Below are 27885 nucleotides of genomic sequence, written 5' to 3' on the forward strand. Positions count from 1 at the left end.
ACTCTTCCTCACCTTTCAGGACTCAGATTATGCATGTCAGATGGGACTCTTCTCTGAGTCCCTAGGTTGGGGTGGGTGCTTTTCCTCTGTGCTGTCATGGGCTCTAATGACTGCACACAAATGTACCCTAATATCATGCTGAAATCATATTTTTATGAATCTCACCAATTTAGCAGTGCTCCTCAAAGGTAGAAGCTCTATCTTATTAATTCTGTACCCCAATACATAGAATAATTTCCAGCATATAGCAAATGATCAATAAGCATTTGCTAAACATTTTTAGGTATGTTGCTGGAGGCAGTTACCAAGGGAGAAATCAGGGTCAGTTCTGAGCATGACTTTGGAAGGCATCATGTGGGCAGGCATTAAAGGCTTTCTTACCTGATCAGACAATTGCCGTATGGCTGTAGCTTTCCAGGTGGAGCCCCCTCCCCTGGGCAGGGTTCTCTGGATACACAAGTCCACAGACTGGCTGCTTACCTCATCCCAGTTACCTTGCCAAGAGGTAGAGAAATGAAAGAAGGCACAGGAATGGGAAGCTGGGAAGTCCAAGAAGCAAAATCGAAGTCTGAGAAGACTGAGATGTGGCACTGCTAAAACATTTCCCCCACAGAACTGTAACGTGGCTTTGTTTTCAACCTGGACACTTAAAATTAATCTAAGGATACTGGCACCAGGTCATTATAATGGACCATGTTGTAACGGGATGTGGCAGGGAGGCCATCATTTTAGTTAACATAAGACTATTGTGTTACCTGGTGAGTCTCAGAGCTCATAACAAATACAGCCACACAATGACTCACGATCCCTTCACAGGCCAACACAAGCTGATATTCTTGCCATGACAGTTCATAAGGGCTTTCAATTTCCATCTAGAAGGAAATATGGGTGAAAGTTAGTTTGGTGTCTGAGGGTGAATGGAAACAGGATATGAAGTTTCCTCATTACTGCCTGATACCACTGATTGTCTCTGTGGTTCAATTAGCCACATCTTGGAAGAAAAGGCAGCATGAATCTGAATGCTCATGGATAGAAGCCCAGTTCTCCAAGTAAGGTTTCAATTGCTCTGTGGCTTAGCCAAGACCATGTAACCTTAGTGTTGGAATCCACCTGAGTATTCTAGGTGTAGGTCACCTTTTCTCCTCCATGCATATCTTTTCATCTGGGGGAAGTTTTGAAATCTCTCAGACATAGAGAATGTTAAGATACTGGAAGTGTGGAACTAGATCTCATTTTTTTTAACTTCTTTTTTTCAAAGATTTTATTTATTTAAGAGAGGCAGAGACATAGAGAGAGAGGCAAAGATATAGGCAGAGACAGAAACAGGCACCCTGCGAGGAGCCTGATGTGGAGCTCGATCCCAGAACCCCAGGATCATGACCTGAGTCAAAGGCAAATGCTCAACCACTGAGCCACTCAGGTGTCCCTAGATTTCATTTTTAAAATAAGTACTTTATGGGATGCTCAGCGGTTTAGCGCCTGCCTTTGGCCCAGGGTGTGATCCTGGAGTCTTGGGATCATGTCCCACATCCGGCTCCCTGCATGGAGCCTGCTTCTCCCTCTGCCTGTGTCTCTGCCTCTCGGTCTCTGTCTCTCATGAATAAATAAATAAAATCTTTAAAAAATAAAATAAGTACTTTAAAAGCATATATAATGGGAAAAAATACTAGACTTGGAGTCAGACACAAATATATGTTAAGAGTGCAGTTTATTAACCAGGGGGTCTTACACAAGTCACATAGTCTCTTAGAGCCTCTGGCTACCCATACATAAAATAGTGAATGGATGATACCTCCTCAGCAGGATGGATTTATGGCTTCTGTGAGATAAGATGCATGAGAGGGCCTACCATTATAATTAGAGCCAGTAGGAGCTCTGTTTTTTCTTTTATTATCATTGCTAATGATCAAGCTCTTTAGTTTCTATTTCTACTTCTAAAATATATATGCTTTTTTTTCCCCCTCTCCTCTACTCATTTTTAAAAGCCGTGGGCCTAGCAAAAGCACTGTAGCTGTTTGTAACAGAAACAGACGGATGACTAGAAGAGCCAGAAGAAAAATAGAGAGGCTTCATCACAGAGACATAACAGAGGACTCGGCTGATTGACTGTAATTTAAGACATCCATCATTATGGGTCCAAGGACAAACACTGTGAATTCTAAGCCTGACTCAGACTCTGATTCTTTCTAAAGTGTTGAATAACTCATTTAATATCTGACCAAGCTTCACTACAATGCTTGGCATAACTGGGTTGTCTCAGCCAATATCATTTATTATATACCATTGTTACACATTAATGCAAAAAATAATTGAGTTCCTACAGAGAAAGGGACTTAAATTAACTCGGCCTGTGATACATTTAGGAAGTCTATAAATTCCCAAGAATAGTACACACAGGTTGGTAGATATAGGTGCATGACAATATTTTATGGGGAGAGAATCCATAGCTTTTATTAGATTCTCAATGAAGTCTGTGACCAAAAAGAAGTTAAGAACAGCTACTACATACTAACAGACATTATTTGTTACAGAGAGACCATTTTCACAATTACGTTTTTCCTGGAATCTTACAACATTCGGCCTGAGGAAAGCAAGATTGGAGTCATGTATTGTTTTTGTGAACCAGACTATCTTGTAATGTGGTTTTTACTACTTTGATTTCTCAACAGAATTCAAACCCATTCCCAGGTCCATTTTAATTGCTGATGAAAAAAAAAATTGCTGATGAAACATGATTGGGTTTCTAACACTCTTCTCCTAACCATGAACTTTCCTCATCATCCCCTCATATTTCAAAAAAACAAAATATCAACTGGTCATCTCAAACAACGAGTTCCTTCCAAGGCTTGGAGTTCTATTACACACAATGGCCAGCTAGCCCAGCAACTTCAATGCATGACTTATAAATAAAACCTGCTCTCTACTAGAGAGCACCCAGAGGCAGATGTGAAGCAGAGAGCTATTTTGGGCATGGCCTACCGTTGGACATAGCTGAGTGACAGAGGATGCACCATAGTAGTGTTGGGGAGAAGAATTAGCTGGTGATTGATGACTAAGGGTATTTGAAGCAAAGAAGCTGAAGTCGCTATCTCCAGGGCTAAAATAAAAATTAGTATTTCAGAGATAGAAATGGTACATTCTTTCCTCCGGCCTTCTAATTGTGTGAATGACCCTATTCTATCAGTGGGGCGTTCTGAAAGGCTTTGAGTGAAGTTCCCACCCTCCCCCATCTCCCTACCTCCACCAGGGGACACCCTGTCACAAAGATGCCTAATCAATCTCTTCAGTTTCTTCAGAGGTCAGGCCATTTCAAAAAGCCTTCTTGACGACAAACGTTTTTCTGTAATAATGATAGCAACAGAACAGAGCAGACCATAAAGAGCAGATATTCCCAGGCGTGCTGTGAGAGGAGACTAGGGGTGCTTGAGGAGATCACTGGATCTCACTTGTGAGCTACTTTAGCAAGTGCATGGTCAGGGCCCTGTGTGCACTGCTCACTCTCTGCTCAGCCACCCAGCAGACATGCATAAATGGGTAGGGGTCAGGGACATGGGCCTTGGGTTTTGACAAGCCTGAATGTGACCCTTGACCCATCGTTTATTATCTGTGCTATGTTAGAAACTTGTGGCACTTCTCTGAGAAGTGTTCCTCATCTGCAAAGCAAGGATGACTATATCCGCATCACCGTGTGTGGCTGTGAGTTTTAATGAGATAATGCATAAAAATTACATGATGGCGTTTAATAAATGCTAGCTAGTTTTATTCCATAGAATTAAATTTTCTAAAAAAAAGAATATAATATTTTTACATATAATATATGTAAATATAATATATATTACAGTTTAGAAATATCAAAAACTAGGTTTTGATGTATTATGTTAATACATATTATGGATATATATTAGTATAGATTTCATGTCTTTAATATATATGTGATATACATTCTTAAATATAATATGCTCATATTGCTTGTGTTTCCTATGCAAAGACCATCAAAGATAATTTAATCTATTTTTGATGGTGAAAGTAACATTTTCCTAACTACTTAAGACAACTTTAAAAGTGCTTTTTAGGGGCACCTGGGTGGCTCAGTTGGTTAAGCATCTGCCTTTGGCTTAGGGATCAGCTCAGGTCATGATCCCAGGGTCCTGGGATAGAACACGGGGTCAGACTCCCTGCTCAGTGGGGAGCCTACTTTTCCCTCTGCCTGTCACTCCCCTGCTTGTGTTCTCTCTCTCTGTCAAATAAATAAATAAAACCTTAAAAAAAATAAAAATGTTTTTTATATGTATCATTGTTTAGAATTCCAACTAATGCCCTATGCTTTAATTCAACCAAGCAAGAAAGCAACAGGCACTGTTGTTATGTATTGGGCTGGTAGCCCCAAGATAAAAGCTCTTTCATCATCTAAAGAGTATGATGGATCCTTCTCTCTCTGGCAGCTGCCATAATGACCAACGTTTAACTTTGCCGCTTCGACTCATTCCATTTAGCTGCTGCCCATCTGGTCTGGAAAAGGAGATCACTAATGTTGTTATTTTTGTCCTTAAAACAAGAGGGAGTAGGTACTAAGGAAGAATCTGAGAGTCCTTTCTGTGTTGCGTACACAAGTGTTACATACTTACATACGTGTAAGCTCATTCATGTTTACATACTTACATACCCAAGTGTGACAACTTCTTTCACCTTTCCTTCTACATATTCATATACTTTGCTGCGTTTTTTTTGTTTTTGTTTTTCTAGGGAGGGGGGGGTTGGTCTTTTTTTTTTTTTTTTTGGCTGTATTTATGATACATGCTCTTAGATAAGTAAAGCTTTCCAAGCATTTAGTGGAGTTTCTTTTCCTAGTGATGGAAAAAAAGTCTTAACTAGAAAACTCCTTGTTTGGTGGCTTATATCAAATAATAATGGAGAAGGTGATTTTTACCACTTGAGTCTCTGCTTGGCTTGAAAGCTTTTTCTCAATTAGTGAATGTTCAGTGACCATCTGCTGTGTACTGGGCACTGAATTAGGTTCACCGATTGGGGCACAAAATGAATGACATGTGTGGGTCCTATTCTAAAGCAGCTTAAAAAAATAAATAAAAATAAAATAAAATAAAATAAAATAAAGCAGCTTAAAATTTAAAAGAACAAAGATAACATAAACTGGAGCAGGCAAAAAATGAGGCAAGAAAAGCTATTAAGTTCTATAAGGAAATCTTAAGTGAAGTTCGGAAGAACCCAAGCAGAAAAGAAAAACACTTCTAAAGGAACACTTCCTGCAGACATAGTCAGGCATTCCTGAGGTGGGTGACTTTCTAGTTTGAAGAGAAGGTTGTTCAAAGAGATAGTCCTCCAAACAGAAGCTAACAGGTCATGAATGTGCTTGTTTAGGGAATGAGGAGAATTTTCCTTTGGTTGCAGAGCAGGGTGTTCAAAGAGTAATGGTGTAGATAAAACAGAACAAGTCCTAAATGCCACACTAAGTAAGGAGTTCTACCTTCTGGTAACTTCAGAGCAAATTGAATCCCACTGAAATCACTGAGGTAGGGTGCACTTAAACCTAGTGGCAGAGATGAAGAAGGCATGTACATGGGTTTAGGTGGCCATGAAACAAAACAAAACAAAACTAGAGCTAGCCTTGGTTTTCAAGGGAGTTTCAAAGGAGAAATATCTGGGGCAGCCCAACTAGCATGCTGGCAAATTTTTGAATCAAGAATACAATTTCTCTTGTAAATGTTGACTATTCCAGGAAGAACAAAACACACTTGTGGGGAGTACCACATAATTAGCTTAATTCATATTCAGCATTTGGATCTTGGCATTTCTACAGACACTGTCCTTAATGACTTTTTTCTGTTTTGTTTTGTTTTCTATTATTAAAGTCACCTTTTACTCCCCTTCTGTCTTTGAGGTTACAGTCTCATAAATGGAAAAGTCTTTTTAGAGTACTTAACAGAAACCTTAATCAAAATGCTAAGCCAAATTCCAGCTAAAAAGGTATTAGTGCCACTGGAAATGTGATTCAGATTGCCAGGGCAATGAGATTCAGCCAAATAGGTGTTTACAACACTGCTCTCAACATTTAGAAAGTAATGAGATATATTTAACATAGAAGGAGAAAGTAAAAGTATACTCAAACCTGAAACTACATGGTATTTTAGAGTACTAGAGAAGATAGGTATATAGCTTATGTGCTCTCTCTCTATAGATAGATAGATAGATAGATAGATAGATAGATAGATAGATAGATGATAGATATACACACACATACAAACACATATACATATTTATATTTTATATTAATAAATATTTATCATACACACGCATGTATATGCTCGCCCATATTGAGCAGATCAACAGGTAAAGTATGTTGGACTGAGTAAAGCATGAAGGTTGTAATCCAGCACCCTCTGGAATTCTCTGTGTGGCTGTGGGCCTACTGCTTTAATCTCTCAGGGCTTTAGTTTTGCCAATCTAGTACCAAACCAGATGTTGACCTCCACCCTGCTATTCTGTGACTCAATTACCTGTCAGGTGTGCTGTGTTATTTCCTCTTTCTTGTCCTTTAACAGAAGCTGATTAAAACCCCCTTCCAAGAACAAAATCTTTTGCCTTAAATTATGATTGGGGGGATGGTTAAAAACCTCAAAGCCTTCTTCAACATTACCCTTAGGGGGATAAAGGTAATTCAATAAACCATAGCATAGATTTTTTTATTAACCCAAACATTTTAAGAATTTATCCTGGGATCAGTTTTATATTCAGACTCAATTTTTAGATAATAATGTTTGGGTCAAGCCATTGATTTTGTTAAGCACATTATATGCATGATTTATTTAGTTTTCATAGCAATCCTTTGGATGAGAATACTGAGGCTAAGAGAGGTATATATTTATTCAAATTAACACAAGTAGCAAGTGGCAGAACCAGTTAATTATGTGGAACTAGAGTTCATGGCTGCAGAGAAGTGATAGTGTCTTCCATCCAAGCAGGGATTGAAAGAGACAGCCAGCTGACTTCCAAAGAGCTGAGTTCCCTTACCACAGTGCAAAGTGTTGCTAGGGACTGGCTTGGCAGGCAGGAATTTTGTTTTTCAGCATCTCTTACATCTAGGTGAGACCATTGGCTATATAAGCCATACTCTTTAGTTAATGGTAGAGAACTCTTTCCTGGCTGAGGTGGTAACCATTTCTGGATTGCCTTTCTTATGCTTTCTTCCTCTTCCAAGGCAATCTTAGAGGCCATTTGGATCTTGGCATTTCTACAGAAATGAGAACCTTATGAGATGGAAGGAGCCTAGGGGAAATGGGGTGGATCTATATAAGAACTAGAGCTGATGTACCTGGGTAGCTCAGTGGTTGAGCTTTTGCCTTTGGCTTAGGTCATGGTCCTGTAGTCCCAGGATCGAGTTCCCCATCAGGTTTCCGCAGGAAGCCTACCTCTCCCTCTGCCTATGTCCCTGCCTCTCTCTGTGTGTGTCTCTCATGAATAAATAAATAAAGTCTTTAAAAAAAAAGAAATAGAAAAGAAAGAGAGCTAACAGCATTCCCCGATGGATTGGCTGTAGAAAGGAAAGGTAAGGAGGAGTCTAGATGAAGCATCTTGGGGAATGATGGTACCATTGGAGAGAAGGGAGGAACTGGCTTGGGAGGAAGTTCTGCTTTCAATTATTCACGCTCCATGTGAACATGTGTCATTATCTTGTTAGATTGCTGAGAAGTAGACAAGATTTTATAGAATCTTCAAGTTAACATATCCAACAGAAGAAGCCAGAAAATATACCAAATGGTTTGTGAGGAGAAATGGATTTTCCTTCCCCTTCTGTGTTAACAAGGAAAGAGAGAGACCTTACTATTTTCACTGGATTGAATACTTTACTTTTAGGTGGTATACACTACCACAGTTTACTGTCTTTCAACTCTCAATTAAAATGATAATAATAATCACACTAATAAGTAATGATATTACTTTCTGCTTAGGTAGCATTTAATTTACGTATTTGAATTATTTTCTCATTTATTACAACATCATGGGAAACAGGTATTTTACAATTCAGGAAACACAGCTGGTTAGTGGTAAAGCTAAAATTTGATTTTGAAGCTGATTGCAAATGTGACAAAACTGTGAGGGGTTTGAGTTCAGGAGTTATGGAGATCTAAACAGAAGGCTCTTAATTAGTTTGAATCTCAATTAGGATTATCAAAAGTGATATATTTTCATACTGTCACAAATGGTAAACTCTTAAGAGGTAAAAAGAGTGCAAGAATTCAGCTGTTCTGGCAAATTACTTTGGTTTGAATTTCTATACCAAAACCATACTCAAATATTAGTTTTCAGGGCACCTGAGTGGCTCAGTTCATGAACCCAGACTCCTGGAATCAAGCCTTCCATTGAGCTCTTTGCTCAGCTGGGACCCTGCTTCTCCCTCTCCCTCGTGGGCTTGCTTTCTCTCTCTGTCAAATAAATAAATAAATAAATAAATAAATAAATAAATAAATAAAATCTTTTAAAAATATATTAGCTTTCAATAACCACTATAGCATAATACTTTTAACACCAAAGAATACTCAATGTAATTGAGTAATTTTGATGATCTAGAAAACAGTCATTTCAAAAAAAAAAGAAAACAGTCATTTCATTTATTTAGCATGTCATAGTGACATTAAATTAGATAATAGATGATGGAACATTCTGGGACTAGATAATAGATGATGTTCTTTTCTGCTCAAAGGCTTTTCATGAGTGCCCCTTGCCCTTAAAATCTAAAATCCTTAACTTTCAAGAACTTGCATTATCTGGCCCCTGACTTCCTCATCTTATGTCACTCTTCACCTCAAATACCACACAATTATGCATATATGTCACACTAATGAACAGATAAGAAAGAGCTAAAATGGGTAACAGCTACTTAATTAAAGGTGGGTGTTTTAGGGTTTTAATAACTGATCTGTGATCTTACATAATTCAAGGGTTCTATTAGATACTGTATCCCTAGCCTAGAAGAGTCCCTGGCACGTGATAGATGTTTGACAGGTTCCTATTCTGTCAACCACTGAATGAGAAGATGAGGAGATCTTCTGACAGTGATCACAAATACTCTGGAGCTTGCATGACGCTAGGCACTGAATAAAAGACTAAAGTTATATCCTTGGTCAATACTGGGGTATTAGTGAAGAGAATACTGACCAATATGGAAAAATATTGAAAATATGGAAGCCATTCTGAGCTTGCTAGGTAAGTATGAAGACCTAGAGCCAGAGACTCGTTAGAGTAACAAATCAATATAAACGTTTGGAGTATAAGACTTGTATATAAAGGAAGGGAATAATAATATGACCATTTACCTATGCTGAGGGGATTGCTTGATAAATCTGAAAGCCTATCAGGGATTAATTTCTCAAGAGGGTTAACTTGATATTTTCTGCCTCCTAATGAGAAGAGGCAAAAGGGAACCAGGTTTTCATTGCAACTTAATAGATTCATGTTATCCCACAGGAATAATTTCATGACAATGAACTTTGTAATCTATTGAGATTTATAGCCAAAGAATGGATGTGTGTGAGGATGAAAGGATGGATGGATGGAGGACAGGTGAATAAATACATGGATAATCATTATCATTATAAATTTAGTAAATGGGGTCAATCCACATGCATCCTAGATGCAGGCCTCTAAGAGCTCTCAAAAAAACTTAGAGCTAAATTCTGTATTTAGCTCCCTTTTGTACCTTTTTTTGTACTTGTTTATTCAATAACTGATCTTTTTTTGACAATATCTCTATATTTACATATTTTTAACTTTTTAAACTATTACTATTCCATTTTGGAAGTAGACTTCATGGATTCTTACTAAGTAAAGTTGGCTAAGAGCCTATGATGTGTTAAATTCGGCTGTGCCATATAAATCTCCTTTCTCCTTGCCCATCTCTGTGCCTCCACCTTGTAGGTTAGAATTAAACCACAAGAATTCTAGTAGGCTGTGGTCCAGTTTTCTTTTTTAATTCACCTTTGAAGAATTTAAGAATTTAATTCAGAGCACTAAATGGTACATTTATTTGTTATGTAGTAACAACTTAAAGGTTTTACAAAAGTACTTGTTCCTTCCTCTCTGGAAGAAATATAAAAAGAAAAAAAGGATCTGAAAAGGATTTCTGTTATTGTCCAGTTTTCTTTTTTTAAAATTATTTTCTTGTTGAAAATGGAGGTTTGGGAAATGATATTTGGTGAATTATGACTCAATTGAATTTTTCTGTTTATGCCTGAAAACCAGAGTCCATCTGAACAGGATCATTAACTTCAATTTAGTCTACATGGCAATGTCAGGGGAGGGGAGGGATTGGAGACAGAGGGGAGAGAAGAGAATCCGTGAATGTGAGGAAGGAGAGAAGAGTGAATAAGAGGGGAACCATTTTACAGAACAAGGTTCTTAAGGAACAGGTCAAATTAATTTCACTAGTGTTTGCAGTGTTATTTTTCCAGTAGAATGTGTGTTTCTCCTCCTCAGGGTGGGGGCAAGAAACTTCAAATTCGATATACCACTAATCCAAGTAGAAGTAACATTGGCTTCTTTTCAAATCACCCTGAGAAGACCAGCTGATTAAGTTTGTAATAGACTTGCATTTAGCAAAGTCTTCATCAATGCTGTATTTTTCTGCTACAGAAGGTGATTGTGCTTCTTTAAAAGGCTGAATCTCTTAATCTCCACTACTTTTTGTGATAGATATTAGTAAATTTATATTTCTTGAGACCAAGTTCAGTTTTGTTATTAAAAATGTAACCAGGGGTGCCTGGGTGGCTCAAATGGCTAAGGGCATCTGACCCTTGATTTCCACTCAGGCCATCATCTCAGGATCCTGGGATTGAGCCCTGCAAAGTTGGGCTTCGCACGCTTATTGGGGAGCCTGCTTGAGGATTCTTTCCCTTTTCCTCTGCCCCTATCCTTACTGGTGCGCATGAGCTATCTATCTATCTATCTATCTATCTATCTATCTATAAATAAATAAATAAATAAATAAATAAATAAATAAATCTTTTTAAGTAACCAAAGAAAGCTCCAGATTTTGAAATTTTGATTATTTTTTATTTCTATGTATTTTTATTTCTAAAGGAGTAGATGTACAAATCAGGCATTTAGTTGTCCTTATGTAATCAATTAAAATGGCTGATTTCCAATTGCTTTGTAACTATCAAAACTAAGAAAGGCAAGAAGAATCTGCATAAAGTGGTGCACAATATATGTTAGGTGTTATACAGGACTTTTACTCCCATTTTAAACTTTACAAAAAGCTTTTATGGTAAATAGCTGAGAAGAGTGAAACTCAAAGATACTTGCCCTAGGAGGTAGAGAAGTTATTTGAATTCAAGCCTCTTAGAGCTCAAACCTCCTCATTTTCACTATAACAACATATGCTACCCATGGATCTTGCTACTTAAATCTTAACAGAAGTTGTTCACATGCTTAAAATTCTTCCTAACTCTACTCAGCTCCTTCATTCCATTAATAACAGCATAGCAAACACGAAATCTTTTTATGGCAAATCTGTTCCATGGCCATCTTCTCTTTAACATCTTCATCCATGTCACCAAAAGGTCAAACATTCTTTTTTTAAAAAAGTCATCACTGTTTTTAGCTCCTTTAAGTTCTTAAGTGCCTTCTAGCAATCTCCATTTTAGTGCATTAACATGAACTCTCACATATCACATCTGAATTTCAAGGTGCCATCCATCTCAGGCCCTTTTGCAATCCAATACAAATGAAGTATATTGTCAGGATGTGCATTTCTCCCCGTAGGCTCAGCTCAGAATGGTGGGGTACCATCTTTGTGCTTACTAAGTACAAAGAACACCGGGATTTCCTTTGACTCAAATAAAAATGAAGGTAGAGCATTCGGACCAAAGGCACATGCCCATCAAATTGGAACAATTTTGGTTAGAATTGCAAATATGTAGAGCAACCAGCAAACATTTGCTGAGTGACTATCATGTGCCAAGTACTGCAATACACTGAACTCGGCTTTTTATATTTCCTGGTACTCGTTTTTATAAAGCAGTTCCCATATCTTAGGCAGTAGTCTAGGTACTGAAAATCATAAGCATCATAAAAAATCATGGAAAGAGTTGACCTCCGTTTTAACTGGTCTCACATTGTTCTGTAAGACCCTATGACAAAGACTCTGAATTAGATTAGAGTACCTATATTTAAAACTTAGAGGAAGAGCTGATGTGCAAAGCATCTTAATCTTTCCTGACAGAAATACAATGACCATCATAATGAATAGATATTGCCAGTCTAGAGTTGCTGTCAATATGGGGCATTATGCCCAGGGCAATTAAATTTGCCTGTTTTTTATTACTGAGACCAAATGCTTGGCCTGGGTTCCTGCAGAAAATAAATAATTTCATTACATGTGATTCACCTTTGAGTAACCCACCATGCTGATGAAGGCTCAAACTGAAAATTTACACTTATTACAGAAATAATCCATTTGGCAACATCTATTGGGTCTCCTTATGTTCAGCATATGAAGATTTAAACATGCAAAATACAGTCTTCATGTTGAAGAAATGTACCTCTTAATTTTCCTAAAAATGTCTTTCAATTAAAAAAATATATATATAGTTGCTTTCTGTCTGTTTGTTTTTTTAATAAGAAAATAAAATGAATTGTGATGACTGGCAACAAGTTATTCCAAAGACATGAAGAGCATGGATCCTGGAGTCAGGGCAGAAGGAACTCTGAAATGTGGTCTGACAGGTACTACCTATGTGCCCTGGCACCAGTTTCTCCTCATGCCCCATGGTATAGAATCAATACAGTAATAGCTCTCACCTTATAAGGTTGTATTGGGCTAGGATAAAGAACTTCCTGACATATTTCCTAAACCATTGTAAGTACTTAATAAATTACATCTATTCATTTTTATTTATGATACACATTTTGGGCTAAATTGAGCCTTTTGATGTGCCATTATATACATTCTTCACCCAAAAATGTGGTGAATTCACAATACGCCCTTCACCCCAAGTCTCTATTCCCTGGCCTAATGACTATGCATTCAGGTAAGTCCATCCTGTGCAGTTTGGAGCTTCCTTAACATGTCTATATATACAAATGAATACCAGAAAACTAAGTATCAATGGAATATATATTGCAAACATCAGAAAAAAGTCATTAGTTTCTGTTTTAATTATTATTCAAATTTTGAGTGGCCTTTAAAAAAATTGTTAAACAAATATTGATGGTGTGTTCACCAAGTCCCAGGCATTGCTCTGGGTGCCAACAAGAATCCTCATGACCACCCTGTTAGAAGTTGCTTGGCTTTGGAGTCAAACACACCCGGCTCAAATATTCGTCCTATCGCTTGTTTGTTTAGTGATGCTAGAAGAGGAATTTAAGCACTTTGAGTCTGTTTCTTAATCCATAAAATAGAGGGTTGGTAATACCTTTGAGGTTTGTTGAAAGGGTTAGTCTGTGTCAAGTGCTAAGCATAGTGTTGGTACATACGAGGTACTCAGTGAACTAGAGTGACCTTCCCCTCACTCTTAGTGATTACAGAGGGGGAAACTGGGATTATCCCTCCAAATCTCATGCCCTGTGAGGACATAAATCTTACATTAAAAATAACACAGCACCTTTTAGATTCTCTAAGTTTTGCTGCAAGTGACAGCCACTAATAGATCAAATTGGGGTTTGATCCCAAATCTTTGGATTCCAAATTCCATGCATTCTTATCCTTTCCACTATGTTTCCCTTGTGTTTCTGGGAGGCAGTGTCTTCGGGCTTCTGGGGAGATACCTGAAGGAATGATTTGTGTTCCTCTATGACCTGTGTTTTACATACTGACCCAAAACAGCTGTCACTGCCACTTCTCCTCATGCTCCTTTTTCTTCCAGACTGCTAGGTCAATCTACAGCCAGCTTTGTGCCCAGGCCTTGCCTTGTCCAAGCTCTGCTCAAAAGTATTGTTTCAGGAGAGGTGGGAAGTAGAAGAATCAAGTATCCCCTAGGAAGATGATCTCCAAAAGTAGTGCCTTTTCAACAATTTCATAGGTGTTGTGTTTATATGAGGATTTGAACACAATGAAAAGCTATCCATAAAAGGAAAGTAAGCAAGATTGGGAAATGAGTAAAGAAGGTAATCAAAAAGTCATGCCTTCAGATTCACAGATTAACAATCAAATACACAGAACATGCCTCCCTCACCCTGGCAGGTGCACTATCCCCCAGTGTTGGAACCTGGCTTTGTCCTTGGCTCCTCTCTATTGTACCCAGCCCAGATGTCTCCCCAGCTCAGCCCTTTACATTAGCTCAGGTGGAAAACCAGTAGCTGTCAACATGTCAAAGGACAACGATCATTCTATGTTTGGTCTCTCTTTGTTGTACTACCAGCTAGCAGTGGAGTGGCAGGAATTCTGGACAAGAACAGAAAAGAGGATCATTGGCAAGACTCTCCTCTTATACTCCTATCTGGCAGGGCAACATCTGTGGTTAAGACCAGCAGTGTCTCCTGTGTGGCTGGTCCTTAGCTCCTGTCTAGAGGATTTTCATACCTTGATTTCTCCTTTTCTTAACTCAGTTCAAGGGATCCCTGGGTGGCTCAGCGGTTTAGCGCCTGCCTTTGGCCCAGGGCGCGATCCTGGAGTCCCGGGATCGAGTCCCACGTCGGGCTCCCGGCATGGAGCCTGCTTCTCCCTCCTCTGTGTCTCTGCCTCTCTCTCTATGTCTATCATAAATAAATAAATAAATCATTAAAAAAAAATAAATAAACTCAGTTCAAGGACTGTTACCTCAACTTGTTCATGCATAGAATCAGTCTTCATTTTTAGGGAGAAAAATATTTCAAGTAGGATTTAAAAAAAATAAAACAGAAGACATAAAACCAACCAAGCAAAAAAAAAAACCTGTAGGTTCTTTTGAGTATCAGATTTTGATGTTGACCTAATATAACATAGAGTGCAAAGTTTTCTTTTTAGAAGACCCCTCTGAACAATTCTGCTTTCAGTGTAACACTTAAAGGCTCAAATTCAGAATTTAGTATTTGTTAATTGAATTCCTGTAGAACAGTTTTACTCAGGATAAAATAAAATGGATAATGATAATTTTTTCAGCTGTACTGTTTCTTTATCTGCAGAATTGTATACTCTTAAAGCCAGGAAGTTCTAAGGTATCTTGATTTTTTTTTTAGGTTATCTTGGGGAAATTTCAGAGAAAAACACTAGTAAACACAATTTATGTTTTAAATTTAAAAGATTGTTTTAAGTTTTAAAAAAAGACTCAAACTTTCTGGACCTGTCATAAGAAATATATTTTACAAATGAAAAATTTTTTAAAGAAATATATTTTACTTATGGGTATACATTTTATTTATCCATTTATCTCTTCCTGGAGAATGATTTCATTAATTTATTTTTAATTTTTGAAGTACAGTTAACATACAATGTTATGTTAGTTTTAGGTGCGCAACTTAGTGATTTGACAACTCCATATATTATTCAGTGTTTACCACAGTAAGTGAAGCTACCATCTGTCACCATGAGAACTATTTCATTTTAAGGGGAATTTTATTCAGAAATGATTGTAAACTAAATGATCGGGCATACTTTTATAGGTTTAATCGCATATATATAATAAGTGGAGCCTAAAGACTTTTGAAGAAATCTGACATTTATTCATAGAAGTCTGAGTGTGAGAAGTGCTATATATTCAGAAGCTCATGAGATGGTACTGGGCCTGACCTATAGATTCAGGGTTCATCTACATACACATGGCAAGTGAAACCATGTGAGTACATGAAATTGCCCCAGGGAGAGGATGCAGAGGAACCTAGGACAAAGTCCTGGAGAATTTCAACATTTGGGGAGCAATAGAGAGGTAAAGGAGCCTCCAATTTCCTCCCTGATGGTGGTGATAATAGCACCTAACCTAGGCAAACCTCAGGCTCATAATAATTTGAGAAAAAAAACACCTCCTACTTTTTCACATAAATGAGACAACAGATGCAAAGCAACAGGTGCTTGGTCTATATGTAGGATCTCAGTAATAGTAACTAATAATATTGCAATGATGAAACTTCTTATTCTATATTTTGTGTGTGTGGTATCACCGTTGTCAATTTCTGTGCCCACTGCTTTATTTTATTATCTTGTAATATCATATCCAGGACTGCCTATTTTGAAATAAATGATCTTTCCCACTCTCTTAAAAAATCAGTCTATTTTTAATTTTTTTGTTGTTCCCAGACTTGACTAGATGCTCTCATAATACCAAAGGAAACTAAAAGAAATCTGAATTAGGTGGAAAGATGCTAGAGGTACAGGTCAGACTTCTTGTGTGGCTGACCCAAGGCTGTAGTTCTGGATGCGTACGGGAGGATGTTCTCACTTCCAGAACTTGGAAGAGAACCTTTCTAGCCCAAGATCATCAAAACAACAAAGTTCTTTCCTTTAATATCTCTATGTTTTTGATATTGACAAAGGAATAGTTACTTCATTTCTCAAAAATAAGTGATTTCTTTTCCCTCTCATTTTTGGGTAAAGAATAGTTGACAGATATTCAGGATCCAGCCTAAAAACAATTATACTATAGCGATTGACTTTAAAATTCTTATGAAGTTCTGGAGTCAGAAGTGAAAAATCATTGGCTATAGTGTTTTTAAAGCTTGTTAGATTACCAGACATACTGTCTTTAACTAGTTATCCCTATATTATCTTTGACTATTATTACTCTCTAAAGAAATTTCTTCAAATATTTTTTAATGAACTCTCAGAAGTCATGACCACACCTGTACATTCACTTTTAACACAGTTGGTATGACTGTTTCTTCCTGGATCTTCTGAAGGATCTGTTAAGATATGAATAACATCTACATTTCTTTTTTTTATATAAATTTATTTTTTATTGGTGTTCAATTTGCCAACATATAGCATAACACCCAGTGCTTATCCCGTCAAGTGCCCACCACAGTGCCTGTCACCCAGTCACCCCCACCCCCTGCCCACCTCCCTTTCCACCACCCCTAGTTCATTTCACAGAGTTAGGAGTCTTTCATGTTCTGTCTCCCTTTCTGATATTTCCCACTCATTTTTTCTCCTTTCCCCTTTATTCCCTTTCACTATTTTTTTATATTCCCCAAATGAATGAGACCATATAATGTTTGTCCTTCTCCAATTGACTTATTTCACTCAGCATAATACCCTCCAGTTCCATCCATGTTGAAGCAAATGGTGGGTATTTGTCGTTTCTAATGGCTGAGTAATATTCCATTGTATACATAGACCACATCTTTATCCATTCATCTGTTGATGGACACCGAGGCTCCTTCCACAGTTTGGCTATTGTGGACATTGCTGCTAGAAACATCGGGGTGCAGGTGTCCCAGCGTTTCATTGCATCTGTATCTTTGGGGTAAATCCCCAGCAGTGCAATTGCTGAGTCGTAGGGCAGATCTATTTTTAACTCTTTGAGGAACCTCCACACAGTTTTCCAGAGTGGCTGCACCAGTTCACATTCCCACCAACAGTGCAGGAGGGTTCCCCTTTCTCCACATCTTCTCCAACATTTGTGGTTTCCTGCTTTGTTAATTTTCCCCATTCTCACTGGTGTGAGGTGGGATCTCATTGTGGTTTTGATTTGTATTTCCCTGATGGCAAGTGATGCGGCGCATTTCCTCATGTGCTTGTTGGCCATGTTTATGTCTTCCTCTGTGAGATTTCTGTTCATGTCTTTTGCCCATTTCATGATTGGATTGTTTTGTTCTTTGCTGTTGAGCTTAAGAAGTTCTTTATAGGTCTTGGAAACTAGCCTTTTATCTGATACGTCATTTGCAAATATCTTCTCCCATTCTGTAGGTTGTCTTTGAGTTTTGTTGACAGTATCTTTTGCTTTGCAAAAGCTTCTTATCTTGATGAAGTCCCAATGGTTCATTTTTGCTTTTGTTTCTCTTGCCTTCATGGATGGATGTATCTTGCAAGAAGTTACTGTGGCCAAGTTCCAAAAGGTTGTTGCCTGTGTTCTCCTCTAGGATTTTGATGGAATCTTGTCTCACATTAAGATCTTTCATCCATTTTGAATTTATCTTTGTGTATGGTGCAAGAGAGTGGTCATTCTTCTGTATGTAGATGTCCAATTTTCCCAGCACCATTTATTGAAGAGACTGGAAAAAAGAAAAAAAAAAACTACATTTCATAGCTTTGCTTTAGTCTTTCAAAGTTATCTTCGTAATTCCTTAAATTTCTGATATCTTTTGACTTTTCAAGGGGTAAAAATGTTTCCAATATTTTATTTTATTCCACAATTTGATTAGTTCTGTTTTTCTGGAATGTCACATCCTTGGTATATTACTATATATATATATATATATGTGTGTGTGTGTATATATATATATATATATATATATATATATATATTCCATATATAGGAATGTATTCTAGGTACAGGAAATATAACTTTCTGTGAAACTAAAATTACAGATTGGCATAGCATTTTTTCATCACTTATTATTGACTGGTTTGTTATAGACTGAGAGATTGAAGCACAAAGAGATATAACTTGTATTAAGCTACATACTTAAAAATGATGCTGGAGGTAACCTGGGTGGTGCAGTAGATTAAGCGTCTGACTCTTGATTTCAGCTCAGGTCATGATCTCAAGTGAGATCAAGCCCTACATAGAGTGTAGAGTCTGCTTGTCCCTCTCCCTCAGGCCCTCATCCCACACTCCCATGTGCTCTCTCTCCCTCTCTTGTTCTTTCTCTTTCTGTATCTAAAACAAATAAATAAAATCTTTTTTACAGATGATACTAGAAATGGACAATTCATGATGTTCTTGAGCTAGTTCATATTGGCTGTTGTACAAATTTGGTGATCAAAAACAGGACAGAGCTTATGGAAAACTACTATTGCCTGTTCTGTTACTAATTTAATACAATAATTACTGGAATTTATGTGTATTTTCTGATCTATTAGGTAGAGCATACAATCTATTATCTCATAGTCAAATTACAGAAAATGAAATTATTTGGAAACTTAAGATAATAATAGTATTTATTTTATAGTCTTATAAGAATCAGTAGCGATTGGTAAAATACAGCATTCCTTGTGACCCCAAACCTGAATTAAAAGCATGGAGAAGCCAATTAAGAGACCTGAACTCAAAGAACATTATGAGAAGAAAATGATTGTCGCTATGATATTTTGTCCCTATGAGGGATTAAGGCAATTAGAAGGAAGAAGGAAGAAAGTTTTTAACAATTAAAATTGAAAATGAATAGGGATAAGGTGTTCCTAGATATTATGAGTGGGTTGTTGTAAATGTCAATTAATTTACCTATAAAGAAATGTAAAGAATAATGAAGAAGAGCTTAATGTGGGAAGAAATGTTTTTTAAAAACAAACATTGACATTATAAGGACCTAGGCATCTTAAATGGAATGACCATTAAATGCAAAATTAGACTGAACAGAGGCATTTGGGGGATTTTATATGAGTAGCATCCTAAGAGTCAGATAATGAATGACTCATGTAACCTGAGTGGTTTGGGCTGACTCACATGTTTTGGAAGAAGGTGTCATCAAATTCCTGATATTGTCATGTTTTTCCCTTTGTTCCACCTGTTAGTGCCAAACAAATCCTGAAATTCAGGGACTTTTTCAGCTTCAATTTGCCAGAAAGACTTTCCAAACTACCAATAACAAGTCTAAGGTTTTGTTTTGTTTTGTTTTGTTTTGTTTTAAGACTTATTTATTTATTTGAGAGAGAGATTGCACAAGCAGGGAAGGGGCAGAGGAAGAGAGAGAATCTCAGGTAGACTCTCTGGTGAGCATGGAGCCCAATGCAGGGCTCGATGCAGGGCTCAGTCTCACAATCCTGAGATCATGACCTGAGCCTAAATCTAGAGTTAGACACTTACCCAATTGAGCCACCCATGTGCTCCAATAAGTCTAAGGTCTTGAAATATAGAGGCATTTAGTATATCTGAATAATACTAAGAAACACTAGCCATGTATGTAACTATGGAACATGGAGGAGATAGGAATCCCAGACTGAGCCTTCACAGAATAGGAATGGAAGAATCAAGACTGAGCTTGGTTTGTCCAAAATAGAAGATAAACATCTGTCGAAAATACTAATAAGTCATATGCACGTGCACACACAGACACATACATACAAATGAAGAAATTTTCATTGCTTTTTGAATGTTCAAATTTAACTGGTGTTTTGCAACTAAAAATATCATTCCTTTGAATGTTGCTAGGGATATTCAAATAGAAAATAGATTTCCTTGACCCTTTGTTGTTTTCCCACAGGATTGAAAAAACGTACAAGGAAGGCCTTTGGAATACGGAAGAAAGAAAAGGACACTGATTCGACGTACGTACTTTGGGAGGGCCCAACTGCTCAGCTGCAGTGGAGGGACCACATGTGGCCATGTGGAAATGCAGATCTAGTGTGGTCAGCTGCACTTCAGAATAAAGAGCCTATTAAACTCTTTATTTGGCTAGAATCCCTGAAAGAAAGTTAGAAAATGGGAAAATTCACAGTTCTGTGGACACAGGTGAAATCAAAGAGAGCTACCTTTATTTCTCACCGTTAGCTTTTCATTCTGTACCCTTTTATTATGCATAAATTTTTGCACAAGACCCAAACGCTGCTCTGTGTCCTTGTCCTCCAAGAACTTATAAATCATGGGATAAAATATCTACCATACCAAAGAAATATCCTTCATATAACAAAATGAGATAACAGTTGAAATGCCTTGTATGGTACCTTCTACTTAGTAAATGCTCAGTAAATGGCAAGTGGATGCTAGTCTTATTACTAAGACAAATTAATATGTGGTGAGTTCCTTATAAGCAATTAAAAATGAAATTTTATGGAAAATTGAGGATGGTTAAACTCATGTTTGGGCAGATGATCAGTAAAATCTCAGAGAGGGAGGAGCCTTGAGTTTGGACTTGGAGAAAATGAAGACATGCATCTCGTGCAAAAGGACCAACAAAGCCAAAGCAGAGAGGTAGAAAAGTCAAGTAGGTATTCAGGACAAGATAACTAGGGCAGTTTGTCTACCTGATGGCTACAGGTAAAGGTGGTAATGGTGGGCAAGGCTAGAAAGGACATTAGGGCCAGATAGAAAGGCTTTAATTTAAGGGCCAGGCTTTAATTTAAGGTGTCTGGTCTTCTTTTCTAAGGCACTGGGCAATCTTGAAGCCTTGAAGGCTTTAAAACCAGACAGGGTAAGGAGTTTTGTAAGGGGAGGAAGCTATTTTTTGTCTAGATCTCACATGTTAAAAATCTGTTCTTATCTTTTCTTTATACTTTTCTTTTGGTAGATCATTATTTCATGGAAATCACATTTACTCTAGTCTTGCAAATTTTTCAAAATGATTGAATTAGGAATGTATTTCTGAGAATTATGTAATCTCCATTAGTTCTTAAGAAATTGCCATTGTCTAAAAATGAACCAGCCAGAATAGGTGATGGTACATTCACCAGAGTCAGAAGACTGGGACTTTGTTCCAGCACGGCCAATAGCTCCTCGGCCTTCGGAATAAATTTTACTTTCCTGGGCCTCAGTTTATACAAGATGGAATCTGATTCCTGTAAAGGGCCACTGTACCAGTTCATCTGTCAGTGACATCTGTTGTCACCTACAGCATGCCACGTCTTGTGTGGGACACTACCGTAGCATCTTAACCATCTCTTCTTAGCTTCTTATCATTTGTGCACCCCAGATTAAGTACATGTTAGCAAATTAGCCATTGACTAGTTCTACCAGTAATGACGGTCAAAGAACAGGCTGTTTATTGTAAACCTTGGCTTTTCATGAACCCCTGCTCTCTAATTGGGTCATACATCATTCTTGCAAAAGGCTGGGAAGATGTTCCAGCAATTTGCTGTCCCTTCAGCTTTAGGTAATGCTTCTGTTCGGCTGCAATCATTGAAAGCTTGTTGATGCAAACTGTTTTCAGGACTGTCGCAAATCTGTGAGGGTTGCCAGGCAACCTGCTACAGTTAGCCAGCCAGCTCCAACTATAACTGATTGTACCTCCTTAAATAGAGAGGGGGCTTAGGACCAGAGCTTCCTGATTTGATCATCATTCCAGTGGCCAATAGAGAAAAAGAGAGAGCTGCTGCTAAGTGACAGGCCCTGGACAGGGTATTTTCTATGTACCGATATCCTTTTTAATCCTCATGGTGATTCAATAAGGTCAGAAGTAATATCTCAATTTTAGAGAAGAGAAATCAGTGCCAAAAGGGATTAAGTAACTCTCTGAAGGCTATCTGGAAAATAAGACTTAGAGTCAGGATTCTAGTCCAGAATCAAATGCCCATTCTTTATCATCCAGAAGAAAAAGACTAGATGGGCAACATTATAATCAAGACCATAATCAGAGGAAGGAAGGGGCAGTGGTTGCAATAGGTTACTGACACTTCTTAAAATAGAGACAAAGTGTCCATGGTAGATGACTAGCTTTAAGAGAGGTCAGTAAATATTATGGTCTGCTGTTAAAAAGAAAAAAAAAGATTTATTTTTAAAAATATATAAAACTTCATAAGAGGGGGTTAGGAAATGAATTGAAAATACATTCAAGAGTCTGAGACTGTTAATATCATTCTATTCCTTGTCCTAGATCAGACTGTATAATAATTTTATTCTAGATTACATTTCATGAATATTTACTATATTCTTCTATTAATTCACTGAATCCTTTAATAGACCTATGGGGGATATGCCAATTTCATGACTATTTAGTAAATGAGGAAACCGAGACACTAGGGGTAAAACAACTCGCCCAAGGTGATGCAGTTAGGAATCTAAGCTGATTGAATCCAGGCAGTCTGGTACTACAGCTGGTGATCTTCACTGCCATGCTTACTGCTGCCATACTAGGAAGCACCAGCCTCATTCCATCAATGGTTAAGACAAAGGCAGAATAAAACGCAATGCTGTGATGTATAATTACAGTGCTTCTGATTAAAATTTTGAAATGCCATCCCTATAGCTGAAAAATGCATAGAGTCAAGTGGCCTCTCATTTAGATCCCCTATTGATATACTCTTGTACTTGGACCACTAGTGGGCAACACCACAGCCAGGCCTTTCTCCAGAGCCTGTCTTTTCCACATCTATGACTTGCTGCCCACAAAGACATATCCACAAGGATAAGTGCCTTTGAATATATCCTACCCCAAAGTTGATACAATGACCCCTCTCAATTTCTTTCAAACAAGTTTACTATCCTAGTAAGAAATGCTCCTTGTTTTGTGTGTGGTGTAGAGATCTGAAAAGGGCAAGTTGTTTTTGATGAGTGTGGATCAATGCCTTTTCTCTGTACTTTCTGTCCATTCTGGGCTTATTATGGCCATAATGACCCATTGGATTTACTTGCCTGTCTCATTCTTTTTATGAGGAGCATATCTTCACTACTTCTATCCCCTGATTCTAGCCTAGTATCTGGCCCATCAGAAGCACTCAATGTTTGTTCAATGAATTCTAACTTTTATCAACTTTTATGTTCCTACCCTTCTATTTTAGGTAGAAATTTCTTTGAACCAGCTCATTCCCATAGCCAGGTTCAAAGACCCTAAGATTTCTGTCAACTCCTATGGGTCTTTTACTATCTGGGTCCTATCTGCTTCTAGCCCATGTATCACTGATTCACCTCTGCATCCATCTACATGGACACAGAACTGGTTGTGAAAAATGATGTACTCCTACCAAGCATTTTGTAATCCAAATGGAATATCTTGCTAAATTTGAAAGGCATGTTAGTGGGAAAGGGGAGTCACATCTTGGAGCCCAGAAGATGTGCCACCAACTCTCTGCATCTCTCTCTTCCCCTTTTCCTCCCTCTCTCTCCTCTGCCCCACTATGAATCAGTAAGGAATGTTGTTACATTCTTCTAAAGAATGGTCCCACCTTCTAAAGAACAGTTCCAACCACAGCAAACTCCACAAAACTTCCTAGTCCACTTCAAGCACCTATTAAGTTTTTCTTCCAAACAATGCAAGTCTTCATCTAAGCATAATTCTGGTCCCCACGTTAATAGAATGACATTTTTTCTAGCTCCTTACAGAGTGAACTAAAATCGGAAGTTCTAAAGTTACAGTGACTAGCCTCTCGCTTCTCCCTTACTCTAGCTCCTTCATTTCAGTTTTCCAGAGAAACAGTGATATTACTTGCTGTGAAGTCTAAAATGACTGCAAGTGGTCAGTTTTGTGTTCTCAGTGAGGAGACATAATGAACGAGGGGGGGAAATCATAACAAATGAACATTCTAAAATACTATGTGTCAGGAACTAATTGTAAATTCTTTATACCTTCTCTTATTTAAACAATCTCAGAGAGATTAAGTACTGTATTCAAGGTCACAGAACTAATAAGTGGTGGAGGCTGAACACCCAGATTTATCCTACACTAGAACCCTTACTTTTTGGCACTACAGCACAGTGTCACCAGGAATTAATTATCCTGGACTTCAATCAGCAGAACGAGCCATTTAGCAAACATTGTCCTCCATTTCCTGCTCTCCTCTAATCAAAGGTACAGTAAGTATAGAAATAGGGAAGAAAATACAGATTCTCAAAGTAAATAGAAAAACACCATAGGCGCTCCTTTCTAGAGGGGAAAATTCAAGACCACTCACAGGGGAGAAGATGAGAGAGGACAAGTCAGTTCACATTCCTTGTGGTAGTTTAATGGAGCCCGCTGAGTAAGATAGACTCTTAATAAACTACCCTCTCAAAAGTGGAACAAGGCACTGCACTAGCAACCTGTGCTTTTTGGACACCAGCTTTTAATGAGAATCTGCTTTCCCACCCACCCTCACTCCCCCACCCCTGACAGACACACATCCCACAATCAAATATCATTCAACCAATTCATTTTGATTGAGTTTGCATTAGCCAGGTTCACTGGGGTGGGAATGCAGGAAAGGGGGAGAGGTGGTTTGTGAATCTTAATCGTTGTGCGTTAGTCTATGTAGCAAGAATGATTCCTTTCCTAATAGCTACCAATTTCTTTTTGTTACAGAGGTTCACCAGATAGAGATGGAATTGTAAGTATTTAAATGACCATTTTCAGTAGATTTGCACTTCAATATACACTATGTTTAAATTTCTTAAAGCCCCCCCTTTTTTTTTCTTGTAGGGAAAAAATAGCCTAAATGACTTTTCAGACCTCTCACTGCTATAATTTTCTGTAGTAATGGCATGGGACATACAAATGCAGTCTTGGTCAAGTTAAACTTATTTATTGCATTCACCTAAAATCCTGCCCCAGAGTAGGCAAGCAAACCTCATCAATATGGTGGGTCAAAAGCCAGACAGTTCCTGCAGGGGCTGCTACCATTAACTGTTATTTCATTTCCAATTTAATGATATAAAAGCTCATTAAGTGAGAATGTTTTTCTCCAACAGAGGCCACAAAGTCATAATGGAGCTGAGATCCAATAAAATTGAAAGAAGCTTTTCCCCTTTAGTTGAGTTGTAGATACATTTTCTATATTCAATTCCTAAGTAGGGAGTGGTCTTGAAACCACTTATGCCTGAATTTAGAGCCTGAAGGAGGAAAATGTGTCCACTGGGTTTAGGCTTAACAGTGACTATGACTCCTTGCTGGCCACCAGATTTCTTGCTTCTTTAAGAAGACTGTGGCACATGCCCTTGGATTTATCTGAGTTGAGCTTATGGGAGTCTGTACCAACTTCTAAAATGACTTCCTCCGAATCTAAATCAGATGCCTATTCAGAAGGTTCAAAAGAACAGCTGTTACTGAATAAGAAGAGCGACTCACATTAGGCTCATTGGGCTGGAGTGGGAACTAAAATAAATCTGGTGGTTAAAAATATATATATTTTTAAAAATCACCCTTTATAATATTATACCCAAACTGAGGTGTTAATTGCAGCCATAGCTGAAGTTTTCCTTCCACATTTGACTCAAGGTTCTTAGCTATGGGGTCCCTTTGCATTCATGTAGTTCTCGCCATGAAATGTTAAGAAAGGAGACTGAAATTGATCAGACATTGGGTAACGCTATAATCAAGGCTCTATTCAGCAGGGGAAAAAAAAGACCCAGAAGACTCAGCTTCTCCTCACCTCTTGCTTCTGGCTCAGAGCCCTCTCGTTAACTCTGTCTCAGGTACTCTCTGCTTCTGTGTCTTCTCTCTGCTTCTGTCCTGGCCCCTCCCTGGGTTCTCTTGTCCCCCTCATTCTGACCTCAGCAAGGCTCTGTTAGCTCTTCTCTGCTTCTGTCCCTGCTGCTCCCAGGCTGGGCCGCTATCTCCTGCTTCTCTCGCTCTGCCACCCTCACCCTTGTCCTATTTTTCTCTGAACCCCTTCCCCCTCGTGCCCCACCACACACACCTCCTCATCCCCTAGCCCTCCATTGTCTCTGAGGCCCCATTGCTACCTCAGTGTTCTCTGCTCTTCTAGGGCCATCAGTTTAATTCCCTGGTGGAACACGCAGCTCTGGCATGTAGGTCCAGCCCTGGCAGGCAGCGGGCGGTTATGAGTACGCGCTGCATTAAAGAGCCCGGCCGGGATTCTGGGGACTTGTGCACCTGAAGTCGGGGCTTCCTACCCGAGTTCCCTGAGTTCTCTTTCTCTGCCACCATTCCAAGTCCTATAAAGTTATCTATCAACCATTGTACCCTTCTCGTTCCCTAATTGGAAATGCCGTAAATACCACTGGTCACGATTTTAGGAAAGAGGAATCATTCAATTTTGATTTCTCAGGAAATAAAGCAGACCTGTTTGGGAAAAAAAGGCTACATTCAAAATAAATGCAATGTTCTCAGAAGCAGGGTGAACAGATTCCTAGGTAACTGGAAATTATTAGCCAGCTGTTAGTTTTACCATTTGGAAAAACTCCCCCAAATACTCCTAGGTCACCAAATTTTGAGAACTTCCTTATCGTATCACTGCTATGATATGATAGCGCTCCAGCCCAGGAGAGCAAGTTCCTGTTTGCATTCAGTCCTCAGAGATCTCAATCTGATTTTCTTTCAAACTCAGACTGATTTCTTTAATATCCTCTATCTGTGAATCCAGACAGACTTTCTTTTACCTCTTTTTACCTGGCTGATTTAGCTTCCAAATCATTGTCTTTTGAAAAGTATCTGAGGTTGAAAAGTATCTGAGGTTGAAATGTATGGTTTCACTAATGTGGTTTGCAAACTGCAGGTGGTGGTGCACACACTTAATGCTTATAAATGGCTGTGCAATAAGTTTGATGTCCTGATGCTTATTTAATTTGTTCCTCAAAACTTAAGGAAGCCTATCTCTGGTGACAATGCTTTTGAAGGTTAGTCTACAGAGGCTTCATGGCAGGGCTGCATGTACAAAGGTGGGCTTGTCTTGATCCCCACTGGTGAATGTTTCCCCAGCAGAGCTCTCTGTCATGACATCTGAGACTTCAGGCAGCTGCGTGTGACAATGCATTCTAACTCAGAGACAAACTCTAATTTGCGCAGGATACACTCACATGTTTTCAGATTTCCATCCACACAGCCTGGGGGGCTCAGGGAGTCCCAGCCATTGCTGTGAGAGATCTCTGCTCCTCCTGAACACGTGCACAGGAGAAGGGCCCAGATTTGGAGCTGTCAGCTGTTCATGCTGTATGTATTTGCCAACCCCCAGGAAGGCTTTGATAAAAGGAAAATATGGTAGAGCTAGATTTTTCAGACTTCTATTGGAAGTGTAAGCATTTTTATTTAGTCTCTTAGCTGTGTCCTGGTGTCTGTTCTCTACCTGTAAATTGAGTGCTGGCTGAATAAGGACTAATTCCACATAAAATCTAGTGCCTGGGATGCATCTTCCTTCTTCTTTCTTCTTCTCCTGGCCTAGCCAAACTGGCCTGCTGAATAGAGCCTCATTATGGGCCCCAAAGTCCATCTTTGATTAAG

The 27885-nt window shown here is 38.5% G+C and overlaps 1 protein-coding gene and 1 long non-coding RNA gene across 29 annotated transcripts in view; one reads left to right on the plus strand and one right to left on the minus strand.

Annotated features, from left to right (window-relative positions):
- SGIP1 (SH3GL interacting endocytic adaptor 1) overlaps nucleotides 1-27885 on the plus strand; it is a 204143-nt gene that overhangs the window by 62850 nt on the left and 113408 nt on the right. For 15 of the 23 annotated variants that reach the window (XM_077892179.1, XM_077892178.1, XM_077892183.1 and 12 more), the window contains exons 2-3: nucleotides 20287-20350; nucleotides 25012-25036. In XM_077892179.1, coding sequence (XP_077748305.1) covers nucleotides 20287-20350; nucleotides 25012-25036 — 89 coding nt within the window. Of the gene's footprint in view, nucleotides 1-20286; nucleotides 20351-25011; nucleotides 25037-26036; nucleotides 26121-27885 lie in introns of all 23 variants that reach the window. The other 8 variants (XM_077892177.1, XM_077892176.1, XM_077892175.1 and 5 more) reach the window with 1 other exon arrangement.
- Nucleotides 1-27885, minus strand: part of LOC144310755 (uncharacterized) — a 139602-nt gene that overhangs the window by 26496 nt on the left and 85221 nt on the right. For 4 of the 6 annotated variants that reach the window (XR_013376431.1, XR_013376435.1, XR_013376433.1 and 1 more), the window contains exons 5-6: nucleotides 14534-14706; nucleotides 756-872 (exon numbers count right to left, since the gene is read on the minus strand). This is a non-coding gene — a long non-coding RNA (uncharacterized LOC144310755). Of the gene's footprint in view, nucleotides 1-755; nucleotides 873-8327; nucleotides 8439-14533; nucleotides 14707-27885 lie in introns of all 6 variants that reach the window. The other 2 variants (XR_013376432.1, XR_013376434.1) reach the window with 2 other exon arrangements.

This window comes from Canis aureus, chromosome 3 (genome assembly GCF_053574225.1).
Source record: "Canis aureus isolate CA01 chromosome 3, VMU_Caureus_v.1.0, whole genome shotgun sequence".
NCBI lineage: Eukaryota > Metazoa > Chordata > Mammalia > Carnivora > Canidae > Canis > Canis aureus.